Source organism: Pantherophis guttatus, chromosome 11, assembly GCF_059756535.1.
Source record: "Pantherophis guttatus breed Tessera chromosome 11, ASM5975653v1, whole genome shotgun sequence".
In the NCBI taxonomy this organism is placed as follows: Eukaryota; Metazoa; Chordata; class Lepidosauria; order Squamata; family Colubridae; genus Pantherophis; species Pantherophis guttatus.
Genome location: NC_142073.1, coordinates 26198112 through 26215919, shown reverse-complemented (window position 1 = coordinate 26215919; position 17808 = coordinate 26198112). Strand labels below are relative to the sequence as shown.

General features: G+C 51.7%; 2 protein-coding genes across 9 annotated transcripts in view; one reads left to right on the top strand and one right to left on the bottom strand.

Moving 5' to 3' along the window:
• FCSK (fucose kinase) overlaps positions 1 to 1541 on the bottom strand; it is a 34450-nt gene extending 32909 nt beyond the window's left edge. For 3 of the 8 annotated variants that reach the window (XR_015729616.1, XM_034425651.2, XM_087877153.1), the window contains exon 1: positions 970 to 1541. Coding sequence is in view for 4 of the 8 variants with exons in the window: in XM_034425651.2 (XP_034281542.2) it covers positions 970 to 1039 (70 nt within the window). In the remaining 4 variants the exon portion in view is untranslated. Of the gene's footprint in view, positions 1 to 257 lie in introns of all 8 variants that reach the window. The other 5 variants (XM_087877155.1, XM_060681510.2, XM_034425656.2 and 2 more) reach the window with 4 other exon arrangements.
• The window catches only part of LOC148112314 (uncharacterized), a 20289-nt gene continuing 3819 nt past the window's right edge, over positions 1339 to 17808 (top strand). Inside the window, exons 1-2 of the mRNA XM_087877322.1 lie at positions 1339 to 1386; positions 1507 to 2429. Of these exons, the coding sequence (XP_087733448.1) occupies positions 1339 to 1386; positions 1507 to 2429 (971 nt within the window). The remainder of the gene's footprint in view (positions 1387 to 1506; positions 2430 to 17808) is intronic.

Genomic DNA, 17808 nt, shown 5'->3' with positions numbered 1-17808 from the left:
CACAGGGCAGCCAGGCTGGACCAGACCAAGCATCCTCTTCCTCCCGGACGATTCCCTTTGGTAGGGACCAGCCAGAGCCTCAGACATTATTTTTTATTATTATTTATTAAATTTTTTATACCGCCCTTCTCCCGAAGGACTCAGGGCGGCAAACAGCCAAGATTAAAATGCACACAATATGAAAATTAAAATAATTTAAAACATGATTAAATTAATTTGGCTTCCCCAATTTAAAACCCCTTACCCATAAAATTAACCTGTTAAAACTTTGAAGCCAGCCTGTCTTGCTGAAATAGAAAAGTCTTCAGGGCCTGGCAGAAAGTCCGGAGGTCCGGGATCAGTCGTATCCCTGGGGGGAGCTCGTTCCAGAGGGCCGGTGCCCCCACCGAGAAGGCCCTCCCCCTGGGGGCCGCCAGTCGACATTGCTTGACCGAAGGCACCCTGAGGAGACCCTCTCTGTGGGAGCGGATTGGCCGGTGGGAGGCTATGGTGGCAGGTGGTGGTCTCGTAGATCCCCGGGCCCTGAGCCATAACAGCAAGCAGGAGACAGAGACCCCCACCCACCTCCAACATGGGCTCCGCCCCAGCGCCAGAATTGCCCCATTCATCCTCTTTAAAAGCCCGGGGGAAGGGGCCTCCCTTTGGCCTGTTGGGGATCTCCTCCAAGCGGCCCCCGAAGGCTGCTTCTCCTGCGGTGCGCCTTTGCTACCTGCACGCTCCTCCCACACGGCCTCCGTGCCCAGAGGGGCTCCAGCCGCGGCCGAGGTGCCTCCCGCCTACAGAGCGGGGCTGCGGGAAGGAGAAGCGTCCCGGCCTTCGGACCACCCGAAACGGACCGGCGCCGCCGCCAACGTGGCCGGCCCTGCTTGCCCAGACCAGGTTCGGGGGAGCCGGGAACCCAGCTGCCCCCCCGGCCCGCGCCCTGAGCTGCCGCTCCCGAAGCCGCGGGGCGTCGTCCCTTCCCCTCACCTCGCTGGAAGGCGAAGGCGCTGTCCCTGTGCTGGCAGGTCAGGACCACCGCCGTCCAGTCTGCGGCCATCCCGCCCGGCAGGGCCGCCCCACGGGCAGCGGCGTTCAGGGGGCCTCGGAAGCGGCGGCCGGCCAAGTACAGCGGCCTCACGCTGGCCCTTTAAGGCGCTGGGCAGGCCGGGAAATGCAGTCCGCCGCCCCGAGGCGGAGCCGCTGGAAGGGAGGGGCGAGCGGAGGGGCGGGAATGCACGAGCCGCACCCCCGCCCCGTCGCTCCGTTCCCCGGGATCCCTGCCCAGCGCCCCCCCCCCCCCTCGCAGGGCAAGCTTCAGAAAACCGGCCACATCCCGCCCTCCGGCTCGCTCCGAAGATGAACGCGGAGAGTCGGATGGAGAGGTGGAAAAACGCCCGGCCGGCGGTTCGTGCCTTGTTTCCTCGACGCCCGCGGCCACAACGAGAGGCGCTGCTTCCCCAGCCTGGCCCGGCTGCCTCGGGCGCCGGGGCTTCCCGACGGGGGAACGGGCGATGCGTCCCATAGCGGCGTCTCCCCCCGCCGCCCAGTTCAGCCCAGGGTGGCTCCGCCCAGCCTACCCGACGGGGACCCCGGACGAGGCACCGCCGGAGCCGAAGGCTCGCCCGGCACGCAGGGCGGTTCTGGGCTGAGCCCTGCCCGAGTGCTCGAGCCGACCGCGCCTTCCCGTGGTTTAAGGGAGCTCGGAGTTTGTCCGCGAGGTGGGAACTCGGCTTCTCCGAGGGAGAGGCAGGAGGCGCCGGGGGAGCCCCAAAGACCAACTCGGCCTGGCCGCCTCCAGCAGAGGCACCCTCGGGAAACCGCCGCGGGATTGAACGGCCCCCGGCCCGCCTCGCCTCCCTTCCGCGGCTTCCCCCATTGCAGACGGACGCCTATCCGGGACGCATCTGGCAGCGGCGCTCGGGTCGGGCCGGGAGGGGCGCCGCGCATCCTCCAGCCCAGGCGGAGCGGAGGTGCCCTCGCCCCAGCAGAAAGGCCGGCCGAGGAGGGGGCTTCCCCGGCCAGGGTCGCCGTCTGGGCCGCGCCGGCAGCTGCCCTGCGAGGCCGGGGGCCTGGGGAGCCGCGCTCTCGGGACTCGGAGCCCAAAGCGCCGCGCGCCAAGTCCGGCCGGCTGCGGGGCGGGGCTCCAGACTGCGAGCGGCCGCCGCGGGGTCGCGCTTCCTCCCCTCGCTGCGCTGCTTGGACGGGAGGCCGGGCTGGCTGGGACCCGCGGGGCGTCGCTTCCCTCGGCCGGCATCGGCGCCGGAGGCAGAGCAGCCCGGCCCCCGCCCGCTGACCCCCGATGCAGGAAGCGGAAGACCCCCGCCCCGCGCCCTCTCCTCCATCCGGGCTCGCGCCGCGCCCTTCCCCGGCGGACGGCAGCTCCTCGCCGCCTCCTCGCTCTCGGCTGGCTGCGCGGCGGCGGCGGCGGCGGCGGCGGCGGCTCTCCGGTAAGCGGGGCGAGCGGGGGAGGTGGGACCGCGGCTGCCTTCGCGGGAGAGATGCCGCCTGCCTTCTCCGCTCCCCGCCGAGCGCCCGCACAGCTCGCGCGCCGCAGCTGCAGCCGGCGCAGGAGGGCCGCGGAGGCTCGGGCTGCGGGAAGGGGCGCCGCGCCTCTGGGGGGCTTGGCGCGGCCGCTGAGACGGGCCGGCGGGAGGCGAGGTCCGCGGCGGATCGCGAAGGCCTGGCGGGGCTGGGCGGGGAGGGGGGTCCCGGCCGGGCGCCCAGGCTGAGCTGCTCCGGGCGGCTGGGCGTCGGCGCTTGCGAGCGGACGGAGCCTCTTTCCCGCAGCCCCCGCGCGCCTTGTCCGGCCTCGGAGGCCCCCCGGCCGCTTCCCCCAACGGCCCCGGGGATCTGGTGGCGTCTCGTTGCTGCGCTTCCCTTTTGTGCCGGGGAGAAGGGGCTGCCCGGCAGATGATGGGCGAGGCTGGCGATAGACTTCCAAGCTGGGAGGCCATAATGGCGATGTGGCCCAGAACAGCATTGAAAGCCATGCTCGCCCCCAGGGAAGAAAAAGGAAGAAAAGGCTGCTGTGAGGGACAGACCACAGGGAAGGTTTTGGAGCTGAAGATGTTGTAGATCAGGGGTCACCAACCTTTCGGACCTTGGGGACCACTACATTCATAATTTTAAATCCCACGGACCACTGGTTGGTGACCACTGTTGTAGATGATGCACTTGCAAAAAAGTGTGTATGTGTGGCCGTTTGGCTGGCAGACTGGCTGGTGGAGTAGCGTGTGCCTCGCTTAGCCTGTGTATGAAGGCTGTATCTGTGTCATTGGGAGAATGCTGTAATTGTGACATTGCACAAATAGAAAATTATCATGTGTTAAACGTTGATGGAAAAGTATTAGGCAGAATTCTGCTTAAAGGTTCCAAGAGGCAAAATGAACATTTGGGCAGGGCAGATTTATGCCTGGCAGGGGTTGTGAAATACATAAATGTGACCTGGGTGCTTGTGAAATACGGTATTAAGCAGAATGCAGATCTGAAAATTAATCTGAGACTACAGAATTTGTGTTTGATAGGGAAAATATAATAAACGATTCACCATAAATACAGAAAAACTAAGAAATGAATTTGTATCCCTTAGTGAAGATGGGAAAAGGGGTACATCAATTTTAAAATGGGCAAATAGTTAGTAGGGTAGTTTGTGATTTGTGGCATGGAATGAATGCTTATTACTGATTAATCAAATTGGTACAGCTGCCCAGACGAAGGGAACTTGAGGTCCCGTGGAACAGTGCCCTGCCCCCCAGCTGAAGAACATGAAGCTTGAACAAGGGGGAACCTCCAGCCAACAGACTTCCCCTTTCCCCAAAGAGCTGCATACACACATTACACTAAATCATGGGTTTGGTGTTTTGAATAAGCCACAATACTTTTTTCATACAACACACTAAACCATAAAGTATGGTTTGCACATCCCGTTGGCTAACACAAAACCAAACAGACTGGATTAAATCTTATTAACTGGGTTTACAGAACAACGCTGTGGTGTGTTTTTTGGTTTTACCTTTGCAATTAGCCATGGTTCACAGCGTGGATGTCTGTGGCAGGGAGAAGTGACCAGACGTGTCCCCCACCTCACAAATTTATGTCCAGCCTCAGGTTTCAGGTCCAAAAGGGCAAGGTTTGCATCCTGAAACCCTGATCTGTTTTTCACCTTTGCGGCAGGCTCTGCTAGTTCAGAGAGAAGATCCTGAAGCCCAGAGGCTCCTCTTTGGACCCACAGCAGCAAACCCCCTTCTGCCCCCTCCCCCGTGTGAACTGGATGCTCAAGTGAGGTGGTGCGTATGTGAGGGTGGCTGAAGCTTCCATCATTCTCCTTATTTTTAATCCAGGAACAGGATGAAGAGTGTGAATGCAAGTTAAAATAACAAATAAAGTAACAAAATTAGTATTTAAGTTTAATCCCTCACCCCCTTTAATTTTTAATTTTAATGTTTTCTGTTTCGCAAATCTTTTTGTACCAGAGTTCTCTTTGTGGTTTCCTACCCTGCGGGGACTTCCGTTTCTGTCCTGGTGGAGAAAATATGGTTCTGCTCCTGTACAGCCAGCCTGGAGCGGTGGGGGTGGGGGGCGTGAGCTGGAGGACAAGGAGGGCCTTCCTCTTCATTCTGGCCCTGGTGGGATTCAGCCAGATTCCAGAACCCCCATGAGCTTCCTCCCCATCCGGAGAGCATAGCGGGGGAGGGGCAAATCCCATAATTTTTCCCTTCCTGACAGCCTGGGTGGAATTTCCTGTTGCCTGGGGCAACCAGCAAATAGAAAATTGGGCCTGCGTGGTTGTCTCCGTTATTTTGTACAGCAGAATTAATAATTTCTTAATTCTCCTTTGGATTGTGCACAATCTTTTCTCTTTGCCATCCAAAGGTGCTACTGTTCCTATGGCTGATTTTGGAGCGATCGTGTTTTCAAATAAATGCATTGTGGCTTTAATTATGTCATCAATCTTGTGCTGCTTTCTGTTCACTTTGGCACCTTCCTAACTGTCAGAAGTGTGGGTGGGTGCGACTCCTCCCATGAGCCATAGTCCTTGCATCTCCATTGATCCAGAAAAGTCCACCAGCAAGCAGCCGCCCCCTTTTTGATGACTGGGCATTCCTTCTTCATGTTCAGCACTAAAGCAGGGAGAAAAGGAGAGTCTTCACATGTCTTCTTATGGTCCCACTGTCCCATTGGGCAATGTTAGATGGATGAGGCTGACCTTTGGTAGCCAAACCCATCTTGTCCTGGGACCGAGCCTTGCCTCCTTTTTTCCTTCTGATTTTCTAATCCATTTAATCAGAAAAGGATAATTTATATTTTATTAATAAAAGCATTTATTGTTCAATCTTAGGTGGCTTCTAAGCCAGAGAATTAATATGACCATCATTTTTTTAGTCCTTTTTAGTACTGTAGGATGTTTGATTTTTGCCCTGTGCTGGGTTGCTCTTCTCCTTCAATTGTCATATTTATGGCTTACGCCAGTAGTCAAGCACTTGCAAAGTCACGGAAGACCTTTGGCACTGATAGCCATGCTCTTTACCTCACCAAGTCAGACAGGAATAGGGCAAGGGAATCTCTGGCCTTAGTGGGAGGGGCCCAAGGGGGCCAGCCCAGGTTGGGAGAGCTGTTGGTGTGACTAGAGGTAGCCCAAGTTCTGGTAGGAAAGTCTGTCTCCCCTTCAAGCAGGTCTCCTGGCCAACAAGGCTGCCAGGACCTACAAGAGCTGGGAGGATTTCTGGTTCAGAGAAGCTTCTTTGGTCCAAGGATGAGGAGAACTTCTGAAAGTTTGCTTCAGGCATTGCAGCTGTTGAAGTTCATGGAACTGGTGGCCAGCTCCTTTTGATTCCTAGGCAAGAGGAGTCAGGCATTTGTGAGGTGGAGCATTTTGGCAGATGATCGTGGTCGGTTATTGTTAGCCTTGCCAGGCAGATCAAGACAAGAAACATGACAAAGTGAGCTAAATCCCTTTCATTGTAAGGCTACATTAACAGAACCTTGCAAGTCTTGACGGTGCAAACCCCCTGCCTTCCCATGATTCATCCACACATCCCATTAAAGTGATGCAAGTCCTCTGAAGATGGCCTGCACTGGATGGAAGCAATACAGTTAAGGTTGGGTAAACCAGTAGCAGATTTGGTTTAAGCAATACACGCATGTATCAAAATATTTTTTTTAATGTGACACTTTGCCATCTTGAATACAGAATGTATTCTGGATATTAGGATAGACCACAAGGCTGTACTTCCTGGTGTCATGGTTCCAAGTAATGAACCCAATTGAATCAAGACTCTGAGGCTTCAGTCAGGCTCAAAAGACCTTTTATTGAGTACATCATATTGGCACCTAGAAAAGTGAAGGTAACTCTAAGTAATTCCCACGCTTTAGGGTAGTTAAAAAATAGAAACTTCCCACCCCCCCTCAGGTGTCCTAGGTCCCATCAGCAGTTTCCCCCTCGGTCTCAGCAGATGTTCGTTGCCATGACCTTGGTTCTCACAATGAGGCTGGCCAGTGTTTTATCTAGCAGGTTAAGGCACCACATTCCAATACCTTCTGACTCCCCCCCCCCCGTCCCCCACAAGAGTGGCAACTGAGAAACAAAGCAAAAGTAAGCACGGCCAAAAGTCATTTCAAGGATTGACACCCGGTGTCAGCCTCAGCTTGCCTGCTTCAGCTGCCATAAGAAACAGGGAGGGATTAGGTATGGAGCAAAGGGGGGGAAGGGAGCAGGAGGGGGTTTTGACTTTGTAGGAGGGGACTTCGTAAGAAACGAAACTGAATCTTCAAAAGGGGACGGCTGACCAACTGTTTCGACATTCCTGATGAATGACGCTGCCAGACGTGTTGCCACCTGACCTTTGGAAGACCTTTGGATTGGCTGATGATTTATAAACACGAGGGGGGGAAGAAGCTTAGTAGATGCATTTCACGCGTTTTGCTCACTTCCAGCTTTAACTGGGTTGTTAATCATTTCTTATTCAGTAAAAGTACCAAATTCTTCAAAATGCTTGAGTTTGGGGTTTTCTTTCCTGGATATTGAAGGAAGCATACCTGACATTAAGCTGGAAGTCACAACCAGTCATCCCGGGCAAAAACCGAGGGGACTGTAAATCCAAACTATGTCAGATCGGGGGAGTGATGGAGAAGAAAAGATGGGGGCAGCCAGTTTAACTGCCTTCCAGTCGGAAAAGGAGACTGCAGAATGGTTAGAAAAACTCCGTTTGGAGACGGAAGAGGCTAGATGGTCAAAGGGTGTGGGGAGACTGCTGGACTGGGGAGAGGAACCCCGGGGAGTGACAATTTCCAGACCCCGGAAAAAGGAGGCAGTGTGGATGCAACAGCAGAAGGAACGCCTCATGATAGACCAAGCCTTGCAGCTTATCCGTGATGTGGAAGAAAGCAGAAAAAACTGTGAGTCTTTTGAAATTCCTGTGGAGAAGGGGGAAGCAGACCCCAGGGGGGAGGCCGAAGAGACAGCCTGCGGGGGAGAGGAAGATTTTGAGGAGGGAACATCCCAGGCTTTGGCAGCTCGAGGGAGAGATGCAGCCGGCCAGAGAACCCCAGCCTTGCAGGCCCCCCCCCCCCCCCGCAGACGTAAAAAACCAAAAATCCCCCCCCTTCCTGGGAAGTTTGATGGGAATCCTAAAACCTTGGGATTTTTCCTGACCCAAGTGTGGAACCACATGTAGGACTGGGGGGAGGACTACGAAACGGAGGCGGCAAAAGTCAGAAGCGTTGCGAATGCCCTAGAGGGAGTAGCTGCTGAGTGGATGGAGGTTCTCCACAATAACAACTCCCCCTTGCTGAGAAATTACAACCAGTTCATGAGGGCCCTTAGAAGGCATTTTGAAGACCACTTAGACGAACGAAAGGCAAGACTCAGAATGAAGAGCATTCAGCAGGACCGGAGGCCGGTGGCAGAGTATATCCAAGAGTTTCGTGAACTGGCACCCTATATGACAGGCTGGTCAGAAATGGCTCTTTTGGAAAGTTTCAAAGATGGATTGAATGAAGAGATATATCGAGACTGCAGGAGAATGGGGGTCCCCGATGATTTGGATAGATGGTACATAGTAGCTGAGGATGTAGAGATCGAGCTGAAACAGAGCGAACTCCGAGGAAGGCGGATGGGGGACCAGTCATCCTCTTTCTACCGTAAGGGGGCGCCCAAGATGACTGGCGGGAAGACCGAATCCAAACCCAAATCAAAGCCCTTCACCTGTTTCAAATGTGGGAAGGAGGGTCACCGGGCGGCCGAATGTTTCTCCAAACCACCGCCAAAAGCCACCGGGGCCAGCCAAAAGAAAGGCGATAAAATACCCGCCAAAACCCGCGGCACCGCCCTGAAAGGAGAAGTCATTGAGTTCACTCCCCGGAACCAGGATGAGTTGGGAACTCCGACCAACGATGACGACAGCGAGACGGACTCCGACTCTGACACCGACGAACGGGTGAGTCACACGGAAGAACCCTTACTCATCCCCGTAGAAGTAAGGGTGCCCTCCACAGGAACTCACGCGCAATTGTTAGCCCTGTTGGACTCTGGGTTCACTAGGTGCATAATTAGCCCCAAAGTAGTGGAGGAAATGGGACTGAGACTGAAAACTTTAAAAAGACCCATTGCATTTTGTCAATTGGGTCGATTGCAGGAGGGGGCCCAGCTAGTTTTATGACCGAACCCCTTGAACTGCAGTTGGGGAATCATGTAGAGAAGCTCAGCTTTATCGTAGCACCTGGTATGGAAAGGCCCCTCATTCTAGGACTGCCCTGGCTTCGTAAATGGAACCCACGAGTAAATTGGAGAATGGGGGTCCTGCGCATCCGTACAGCAGAACCAACTCCAGAAAAGGAAGGCCCCTCCCTAAGGGACGACATAAAACCAGAAAGGGCAGCAGTAGCCATTAACTATATTGAGGGAGAAGAGAAAATTCCAAAGGAATATTGGGACCTCAAGGAAGTGTTTAGTGAAAAAGCATCGGATGCTCTACCTCCCCACAGGGCCACTGACTGCACCATTGAAATACTCCCAGGGGTGAAGCTTCCCAAACCAAAAATATACCCCATGACACCTCGAGAATTGGGGGAATTGCGAAATTTTATTGACAAAAACTTAGAACGGGGATTCATCGAACGAGCCAAACCCAAGGTGGCAGCGCCAGTAATGTTCCGCGAAAAGAAAGATGGATCCTTCAGATTAGTTGTTGATTATAGAAACATGAACGCCATTTGCGTGGAAAATGTCCCCTCCCACTTATGAAGGACATGTTGGCCCATTTAGGGAAGGGAAATTTTTTTTACCAAACTTGATTTAAGAGAGGCATACTACCGAGTGAGAATAAAAGAAGGAGATGAATGGAAGACAGCATTTAATTGCCCACTGGGATGTTTCCAGTTTAGAGTACTCCCTTTTGGACCACAGGGGGCCCCGGCTGTATTCATGCAGTTGATCAACGAAGTGTTGCATGAGCACCTATATAAGGGGGTATTGGTCTATTTGGACGATATTCTAATTTATTCTGACAACATGGCCGACCATGTAAGATTGGTTCGAGCGGTCTTGAATAAACTCAGAGCAGCTGAACTCTATACCAAACTTTCTAAATGTGAATTGCATCAAGACAAAATCGACTATCTTGGATATCGTATATCGCATGAGGGAATAGAGATGGACCCGGAAAAGGTCCGGGCAGTAATGGAATGGGCCGCACCGTGCACCCGTAAACAGTTACAGAGTTTCTTAGGGTTTGCAAATTTTTATAGACAATTTATCCCCTCTTTCGCGAAAATCGCACTACCAATTACAAACTTGCTAAAAACCAAAGGGGAAGTAAAATCCAAACCCTCGAAACCACTAGAATGCACTATGGACTGTCAGGCCGCTTTCGAAAAACTGAAACGCTTGTTTGCAGCTGAACCTGTGCTCAAACACCCCGACATAGAACAACCTTTTGTAGTACAAGCTGATGCTAGCGACGTCGCCCTAGGAGCAATACTCTTGCAAAAGAATGAGAATGGAATATTACAACCCTGTGCTTACACATCCCGTAAACTATCCGAGACAGAAAGGAGATGGGCCATATGGGAGAAAGAAGCGTTTGCAGTTAGATGGGCGCTGTTAACATGGAGACAATTCTTAGAAGGGGCGAAACACCCTTTCGAGGTGTGGACTGACCATAAGAATCTAGAAGCATTAAAAACACCACGCAAACTATCACCTAAACAGGCATGCTGGGCCCAACATTTCAAGCGATTCAATTTCACTTTACGTTACCTTCCTGGGGGAAAAAATTTCATGGCGGACGCACTTTCCAGATTGCCACAGTACAACAGCATAAAGAAGGAAGTGGTTCAACCAGTGATCCCCTTAACGCAATTGGCAACACCTGTCACTACCAGAGCGCAGAGTAAAACCGATCCAGCACTCTCGGGGGATTTACTCGAAAAGTTACGAGAAGCGCTAAAAGCTGATGAGTGGTTTAAAATCCACTCGAATGAATGCACACTTCGCGACGGACTAGCTTGGGTTGGATCGAAATTGTATGTTCCAACCACATTAAGGCCAACCATATTGAAATATGCTCATGATGCCAAAGCCACAGGACACTTTGCGTTTGTCAAGACTTTACATCTTGTTAAGAGACAGTTTTGGTGGCCTGCACTTAAAAAAGACATAGAGGCATATGTGGCTAGCTGTCCAGTATGTGCCTCGGCTAAAAGACCTCCAGGAAAATCCCCAGGATTACTGCAAAGTGTGGCTAGACCGAACGCCCCATGGAAGGAAATATCTATGGATTTTATTGTGGACTTACCAGACAGTGAGGGCTGCACTGTCATTTGGGTAGTAACTGATTTGTTTTCCAAACAAGTACATTTCATACCTTGCTCAAAGATCCCTTCAGCAAAAACCCTCGCAAAATTGTTTATTCGGCAGATTTACCGACTACATGGGTCTCCGAAAAGAATAATTTCTGACAGGGGTGTGCAATTTACTTCCAGTTTCTGGAGAGAATTTTTGAAATTGATAGGCTCCGCACAGGGGTTGAGTTCCAGTCACCACCCTCAGACAAATGGGGCTTGTGAAAGAACCAATGGGGTGCTCGAACAATACCTTAGGTGTTACGTAAATTACCAACAGGACAATTGGGTAGACTTGTTGCCATTTGCAGAAGTGGCATATAGCAATTCTGTACACAGTAGCACCGGATTCACCCCTTTTAAGGTCGCATCGGGCCAGGATTTTGTACCCATTCCCGAGTTACCTCAAGATGATCCTCAAAATCCCTCCCTGATGGATTGGATTGAACAACTAAGGAGCACCTGGGCTGTGACTCGGAAGGCATTAGATGAGGCACACCGAGCTCATAAGGCGCAAGCCGATAAGAAAAGGTCCCCAGCTCACATTTATAAAGTAGGGGACAAAGTCTATTTGTCTACCAAATACTTACAAACCACCCAGAAGTCCAAAAAGCTGGGGCCTAAGTATGTAGGACCATTCCGTGTGATTAGACTGATTAATCCAGTGACAGTTGAATTGGAATTGCCAAAAACCTTGAGACGAATACATCCTGTATTTCATGTTAGTTTATTGAAACCTGAACACTCATCTCCCCTAAGGGCTGATCAAAGCACCCCTCCAATTCCCATTCTCATAGAAGGGGAGCAACATTTTGAGGTTAAGGAAATCTTGGACTCTAGAAAACACCATGGTAAAGTCCAATATCTGATTGCCTGGTTTAGCAGCCAGGAAATGCGGGAGCAGGGAATCAGATTCCCGCATTCCCAGGAGCAGTACCCCCCCAGAGTCCAATGGATTCCCTCTCCTATAACTGTCCAAAAAGATGGCTAAGACACTTCTGTTGCATCTAGGACAACTTGCCAAGGCCAGCTCACCAAGGGACAATTTGCAATGGCCAACTCACCAAGGGACAAGAGTTACCCTAGCATCAAAGAAATGCTGGAATTGAATCATTAAAGAGAGGATGCAAAAGGAGGGACAAAATGAAATATGAATAAGAAAAATTAAAATTATACTTCCGTTCATTTTTCCTGCCCTTGTGGATGACAGAAAACCAGTCTTTGGAATACATCTGCCTTGCTTTGGTTTTGATTTTGGTTAGCATCCTGCACCAAGGTGAGCATTAACCTTTCTGCCTTTCTCTTGTCTGTCTGCTGAAAAGGAGAGGGGCTAATCGGAGAGGGGGATCTGTCAAAGAGGAGGCGGAGGGAGGGAGGCCAGCAACTTGTGCAGGGTTGTTCCACAAAAGAGGGCAGGACCAGAGCCTGTGGGGCAAACTAAAGGAAGGCGGTACAAGCTCCCTGCTAGGAGGAGCTGCTGGGTGCTGCGCAGAGCTGAACCTGACGTGGAACCTGACCACACAAAGTTCCTAGATGGATAAGACAATAAATTCCCCAGATTTGAAAATCATACTTTTGTTGTCGCAACTTAATATTGCATGGTTGCACTGAAGTTCAGCTTGGAGTCAGGTTTCTCTTCTAAAGACTTTTTCACAAGTGCCAGGCATCCCCCATCCTAAACCTAAAAATTTGTTTTTTCTTTCCTAAATGATGAACTTTGTTAAACTTCATTGTTATTTTCAGCCCAATTGCTTAACTTATCAACAACAATTTGAATTATATTTTTCTCTTCCACTCAGTTCTGTCTCATACACGCTATTTAATAAGCATGCCTTCACCCAGATACTAAAGAGTAGAAGAGGTGGGATTGAGCACCCTTGTTGTCAATCAAAGGTAATTAAGAAACAAGAAGAGCCTGGGAAGACTTGTTCTGACTTTTGGTAATTATTTTCCTCCTGTCCACTGGCACTTCCCAGCCCTGCAGGATTTCTGAAAGGCCAGCACAGTGTTGCGCCTCGTCTGCAGCCAAATCATTTGGGACCCAAGGATGCCCTTCCGGTGGCCCTGGAGGCTTGCATTTCAGCAGAGGAAAGGCTGCCTTTGGCCCACCGGCATGGTTGCCCATGGAAAGAGGGCCTGAGCTGAACCAGGCGCAGCTGAGTCGTTCTGCTCTTTCTTTGCCACCCTATTTGGCTTTTCTTTAGTGTGAGCATTTGCAAAACTATTTTTTTATTCCTGGAGCCCCCTACCAACCACGGCTTGTTCATGGCTCCTCAGCATTGTGGGGCATTTGTCCAGAGCCTTTTCCCCCCCAGCTCCTTGTCCCCTTGGCTGCAGGGGCAGAGCTGGTCACTTGTGCTAGAAGTGGAGGCAGCTTCCTCCTTCAGCGCTACCTTTTTCTTCATGAACCCTCGGCAATGACTTGTCTTGCTTGCTCTAAGGAGGCTTCCTTCATTCCTTTTGTGCAACAGCCTGGCCAAATGTCAGCCTGTCTTCTGGCAACATCTTCACTTTCCAGCTGTCATTCATGCATGTGTTTATTTAGACTGTTCTCCCTTCATGGCTGTTTGGCCACCTCCATTGTCCTCAGGGAGCAAACATGTCCTGGCAGCCATTTATTCCTCTTCAGGTTTCTATACAAGTCCAAAGGGCTTCAATGGAAGAGAGGCTGTGGATTGGGAAGATGGTTTGCAGAAATATTTTCAAATATTATTATTAAAATCCAGGAGCAACAGTGAGCCCAGCAAGGTAGCATCTCTCCTGTTGTTTGGCACAGGAGCACCTAGTTGCTAGAAATTCCTCCCAGTGGGAGATCCTTCTGAACATAAATGATGAATAGAAGAGGAACTCGCCAGATTTGCAGATGACACTAAGCTGGCAGGAATAGCCAACACCCCAGAAGACAAGCTCAGGATCCAAAAAGATCTTGACAGACTTGAACAATGGGCCCTATCCAACAACATGAAATTTAATGTGGGGGAAAAGCAAGGTCTTACATCCGGGCAGGAAAAAACAAAGATACAGATTAGGCGAAACCTGGCTCAAAAACAGTAACTGTGTGAGAGGGACCTTGGAATCCTAGTGGATGATCACTTAAACATGAGCCAGCACTGTGTGGCAGCAGCCAAAAAAGCTAATACAATCCTTGGTTGTATAAACAGAGGCATAGAATTAAAATCATGTAAAATATTAGTACTGCTTTATAAGTCCTTAGTAAGGCCACACCTGGAATCCTGCATCCACATTTGGTCACCACATTACAAAAAAGAGGTTGAGACTTTGGAAAAAGTGCAAAGAAGAGCAACTAAAATGATTAAGGACCTGGAGATAAAAATATGAAAGGTTGCAGAAAGTGAGTAAGGCTAATCTAGAGAAAAGAAGGACTAGGGGGAACATGATAGCAGTATTCCAATATTTGAGGGGCTGCCACAAAGTGGAGGGGATCAACTTATTCTCCAAAGCACCAGAGAGCAGGGCAAGAAACAATGGAAGCTAACCAAGGAGAGAAGCAACCTGGAATTAAGGAGAAACTTCCTAACAGTGAGGACAATTAACCAGTGGAACAGCTGGCCTTCAGAAATCATGGGTACGTCATCCTTGGAGGTTTTTAAGAAGAAATTGGACAGCCATCTATCTGAAATAGTATAGGGTTTCCTGCTTGAGCAGGGGGTTGGACTACAAGACCGCCAGCTCTATTTTGATTGATTGATTTTTGACTGTCCAAATTTGCTTCGCAGTGCCTAAGCCTTTGGCAGCAGCTTTCTTTTGGGGTTCTTCAGTCTCTCTGAGGGTCTCCTTGGCCTTTCTTCAGCAAGTCAGTGGTTTTCCACCTGATCTAGCAAGTGGGTCAACAGTATATTTGGGGTCGGAGCTGTTTGATGGAAACAGGTCCTCCCATGAACTGGTTTTTTTAAAAAATTTATTTATTCATTTATTTATTATTTGATTTGTATGCCGCCCTTCTCCGGAGACTCAGGGCGGCTTACAATGCGCTAAGCAATAGCCTTCATCCTTTTGTATATTTATACAAAGTCAATTTATTGCCCCCACAAACTGGGTCCTCATTTAACCTACCTTAGAAAGGATGGAAGGCTGAGTCAACCTTGAGCCTTGGCGAGATTCGAACCTGCAGTAATTGCAGGCAGCTGGTCTTAATAACCAGCTTAATAACAGGGTGCCTTAGACCACTGTACTACCAAGGCTCTGTTTTCCTTTGAGAATGCAGGAACTTTACATGTGTCTGTAGCAAGTTCCTCTTTGTCCTTATTCTAAGAAGAGTTTTCCAAATCTTGCTGGCTTCTGGCTTCCGAATGACCCCAGAAGAGCCAGCAGATCCCTTTCCCCAGACAGGCCAGGCTGTTTAGTGATGGCTGTTGGTGCAGGCTGCAAAGGCAGAGTGGAATGCTGCTGTCTGTGTGGAGGTCGCCACCATTGAGTGGGTCTCCTGGTTCAGGGCCAGAACATCGATCACAGTCACAAGTGGGCTTAGGGTAGAACCAGAAGGGGAGCTGCCTTTTTCTTGAATTTATCAGCTGAATTAGGCTGAGTGGCCTGCTGCCTCCCTCCTCTGGACATTAGCCCAGGACTGCCCTGCTCCCGCTGGCCTGGCTGCCAGAGAATGTTCCGGCTGACTATCAGAAGTGTCCATTGGGGCAGTCCCAGCCTGAGGGAGACGGAGAGCCCGAGGCTGCTCTTGAGGCAGGGAGGCCACCTCATCTTCGTGGCCATTGGACTGCAGCTCGTCTTCCCTGCCCAAGGCCTCTGGAGGAGGAAGTGGCAGGCTGGAGGGTGCCTGGGGCCCTGATGGAGGGGGGCTCTAGAACTGAGGGAGCCAGCCTTCCCTGCTCCTGCAGCTCTGGAGTGGCAAGTGGGAGCCCCAAGTGGCTACCTGGATGCCCCCCTACCTCCACCCCTACTGTTGTTGCTGCAGCAGCTCCTGGAAGAAAAGCCTGTCCTGCTCTTTACAGAGAGGCCATGCGGCTGCAGAAGGCTTGCTCTCCATATGGCTGCCTGCTGGCTTGGATAAGCAAGAACTTCTTGCCCCTGGGCTATGGGGGCTATGGGGGCTTCCAAGCTGCAAAACACCAACAACTCAAAATGTGCATCCCAACTTTTGTAAGAAACTGAAATGGCATTTTTCATCCTGCACTACGTATTTCTTAGATTTGTATCCCGCCTTCCCTTCAGGTGCTGAAGGCAGCTTAAATCCCTCCACAGTTTTAGTTTCTCAGATCACCCAGAGCCCCCCTCTTCTTGCCAGTCAATCCCAGGGGTCTGCACAACGGGCCTCTGCCACTCGACAAGCAGCCTGGCTTCTTCAGGCGTCGGGCAAGCATCTGGCATCTGGGCACAGGTTCCCCTCCTGCCTGTGCCACCATATGGCAGGGGCAGGCCTGTGCCAGCTGCCAAAGTTCTTGGAGAAGACCCTCCTGCTTGATTCCCCTCCTCTTTGGAGAATGACCTCTGGCTACCAATTTGCCTTGGTGCACTGTTTTTCAAGGGCAAACAGGGCAGGGAATGATGGGGGAGCCAGTCCCTTCTCCTCCCACAGTCCTGGGAAACCCTTGGCAATGCTCACTTTGGGGGCCAAGCTACCTTCCTTGCTTCTCTCTTGTGGCCCTTTCAGTGCCCTCCTTAGAGCAAGAGCCCCATTCTGCCCTCATCCATCTCTGCCCTCCCAAAATGTGAGGGGCAGATTCCGGAGCCTAGCTAATCTGCCCCACCTGTTAGCATGGCACTGTGCCAGCCCCCTCTTTTGGGGACAGATGCTTGCACTCGCTTTGGGCATGTCACAGCCTTGGGCTTAGGGGGAAAGGAACAGTGGGGCTCCCAGGCAAGGTCTGGGCCGGGCTCGAATGGACCAAACGAGGGAGGAGACCCCCTCTTGGAACAGGAGGATATGGTAAGAGGGTTGATCTGCTGGTGTACGAGAAGCGCAGGCCACAAATGTGGCTGCAGCCACAGGCCAGAGGGTGGGCTGCCTTGCGAGCCCTTGAGAGAGTGCCCTCCATCCTTCCATGAGGGTGCATCTGTTGGAGTCGGGTGGAGCGTGGCCTTGGCTTTCAGCTTCCACACAGCTGGCCAGGAATAAAAGTCCCTTTGTGACTTTTTTCTGCAGGCAGTTAATTAAACGGATGCTGGCTGAGAGGCTGCAGCCCTATTAATTGGATAAATCAGCTGGTGTGACATGCAGGGAAGTTCCGAGAATGCCCCCCCCCTCGGATGTGATGTTCCCGCAGAAGGCACCCAAGGCGGACTTGTCAGAGGGAAACCTGGAGCCTCGGAGGAATTGTCTGGACTCCAGGGCAGGCTTTCTTGCTCACTCGCTCTTCTCAAGTTTCACCTGTGCCCAGCAACCTTCGACTGTTGGTGTGGAGTCTTTCACCCACACTGATCCAAATGAAGCACATAGCAGGCAGCAAGAAGACAGACTGAGATTGGGGGGAGGGGCTCACAGGAACCTTTCTGCTCTTGGCGGGTTTTGAAAGGGGCCTGGGGCTCTGCAGACCCCCTGTGGATGGAAGAGGGGCAGTGCGGGAGGAGAAGCAGCATGTGGAAGGAAGGAAGGGAGGAAGGGTCTGTCTGGAGGCAACTGAAGGGGGAACACCTTCGCTAAAAGGCCAGCCAGCCAAGGGCAGGGGGAGACCCTCTTGCTCTGAGTTTTTCCCGGCCATCAAACAATTGAAAAAATACAAATAGAGGCCTCCAAGTTGAGGGGGGTTTATGACAGGCAGTTTCAGCGACCCAGACGTCTGCTGGGACACAAATTGTGCCAAGCAGAAGGTTTCAGCTCAGGGTTTGGCTCAGTGGGGTCAGTTTCTGCCAAATGGCAGAGAGGCCCAAGAGGATCTGCAGGCTGGATTTGGTCTTTGTTAAGAGAGGAGTCTGATGAAGCAGTGGGCACTTTGGCTATGCATTTAACCAAAAAGTTAGAAGGGAACTTTTAACCAAGAAAAACTGTTAGGAACAGATTTCAGCTACACTTCC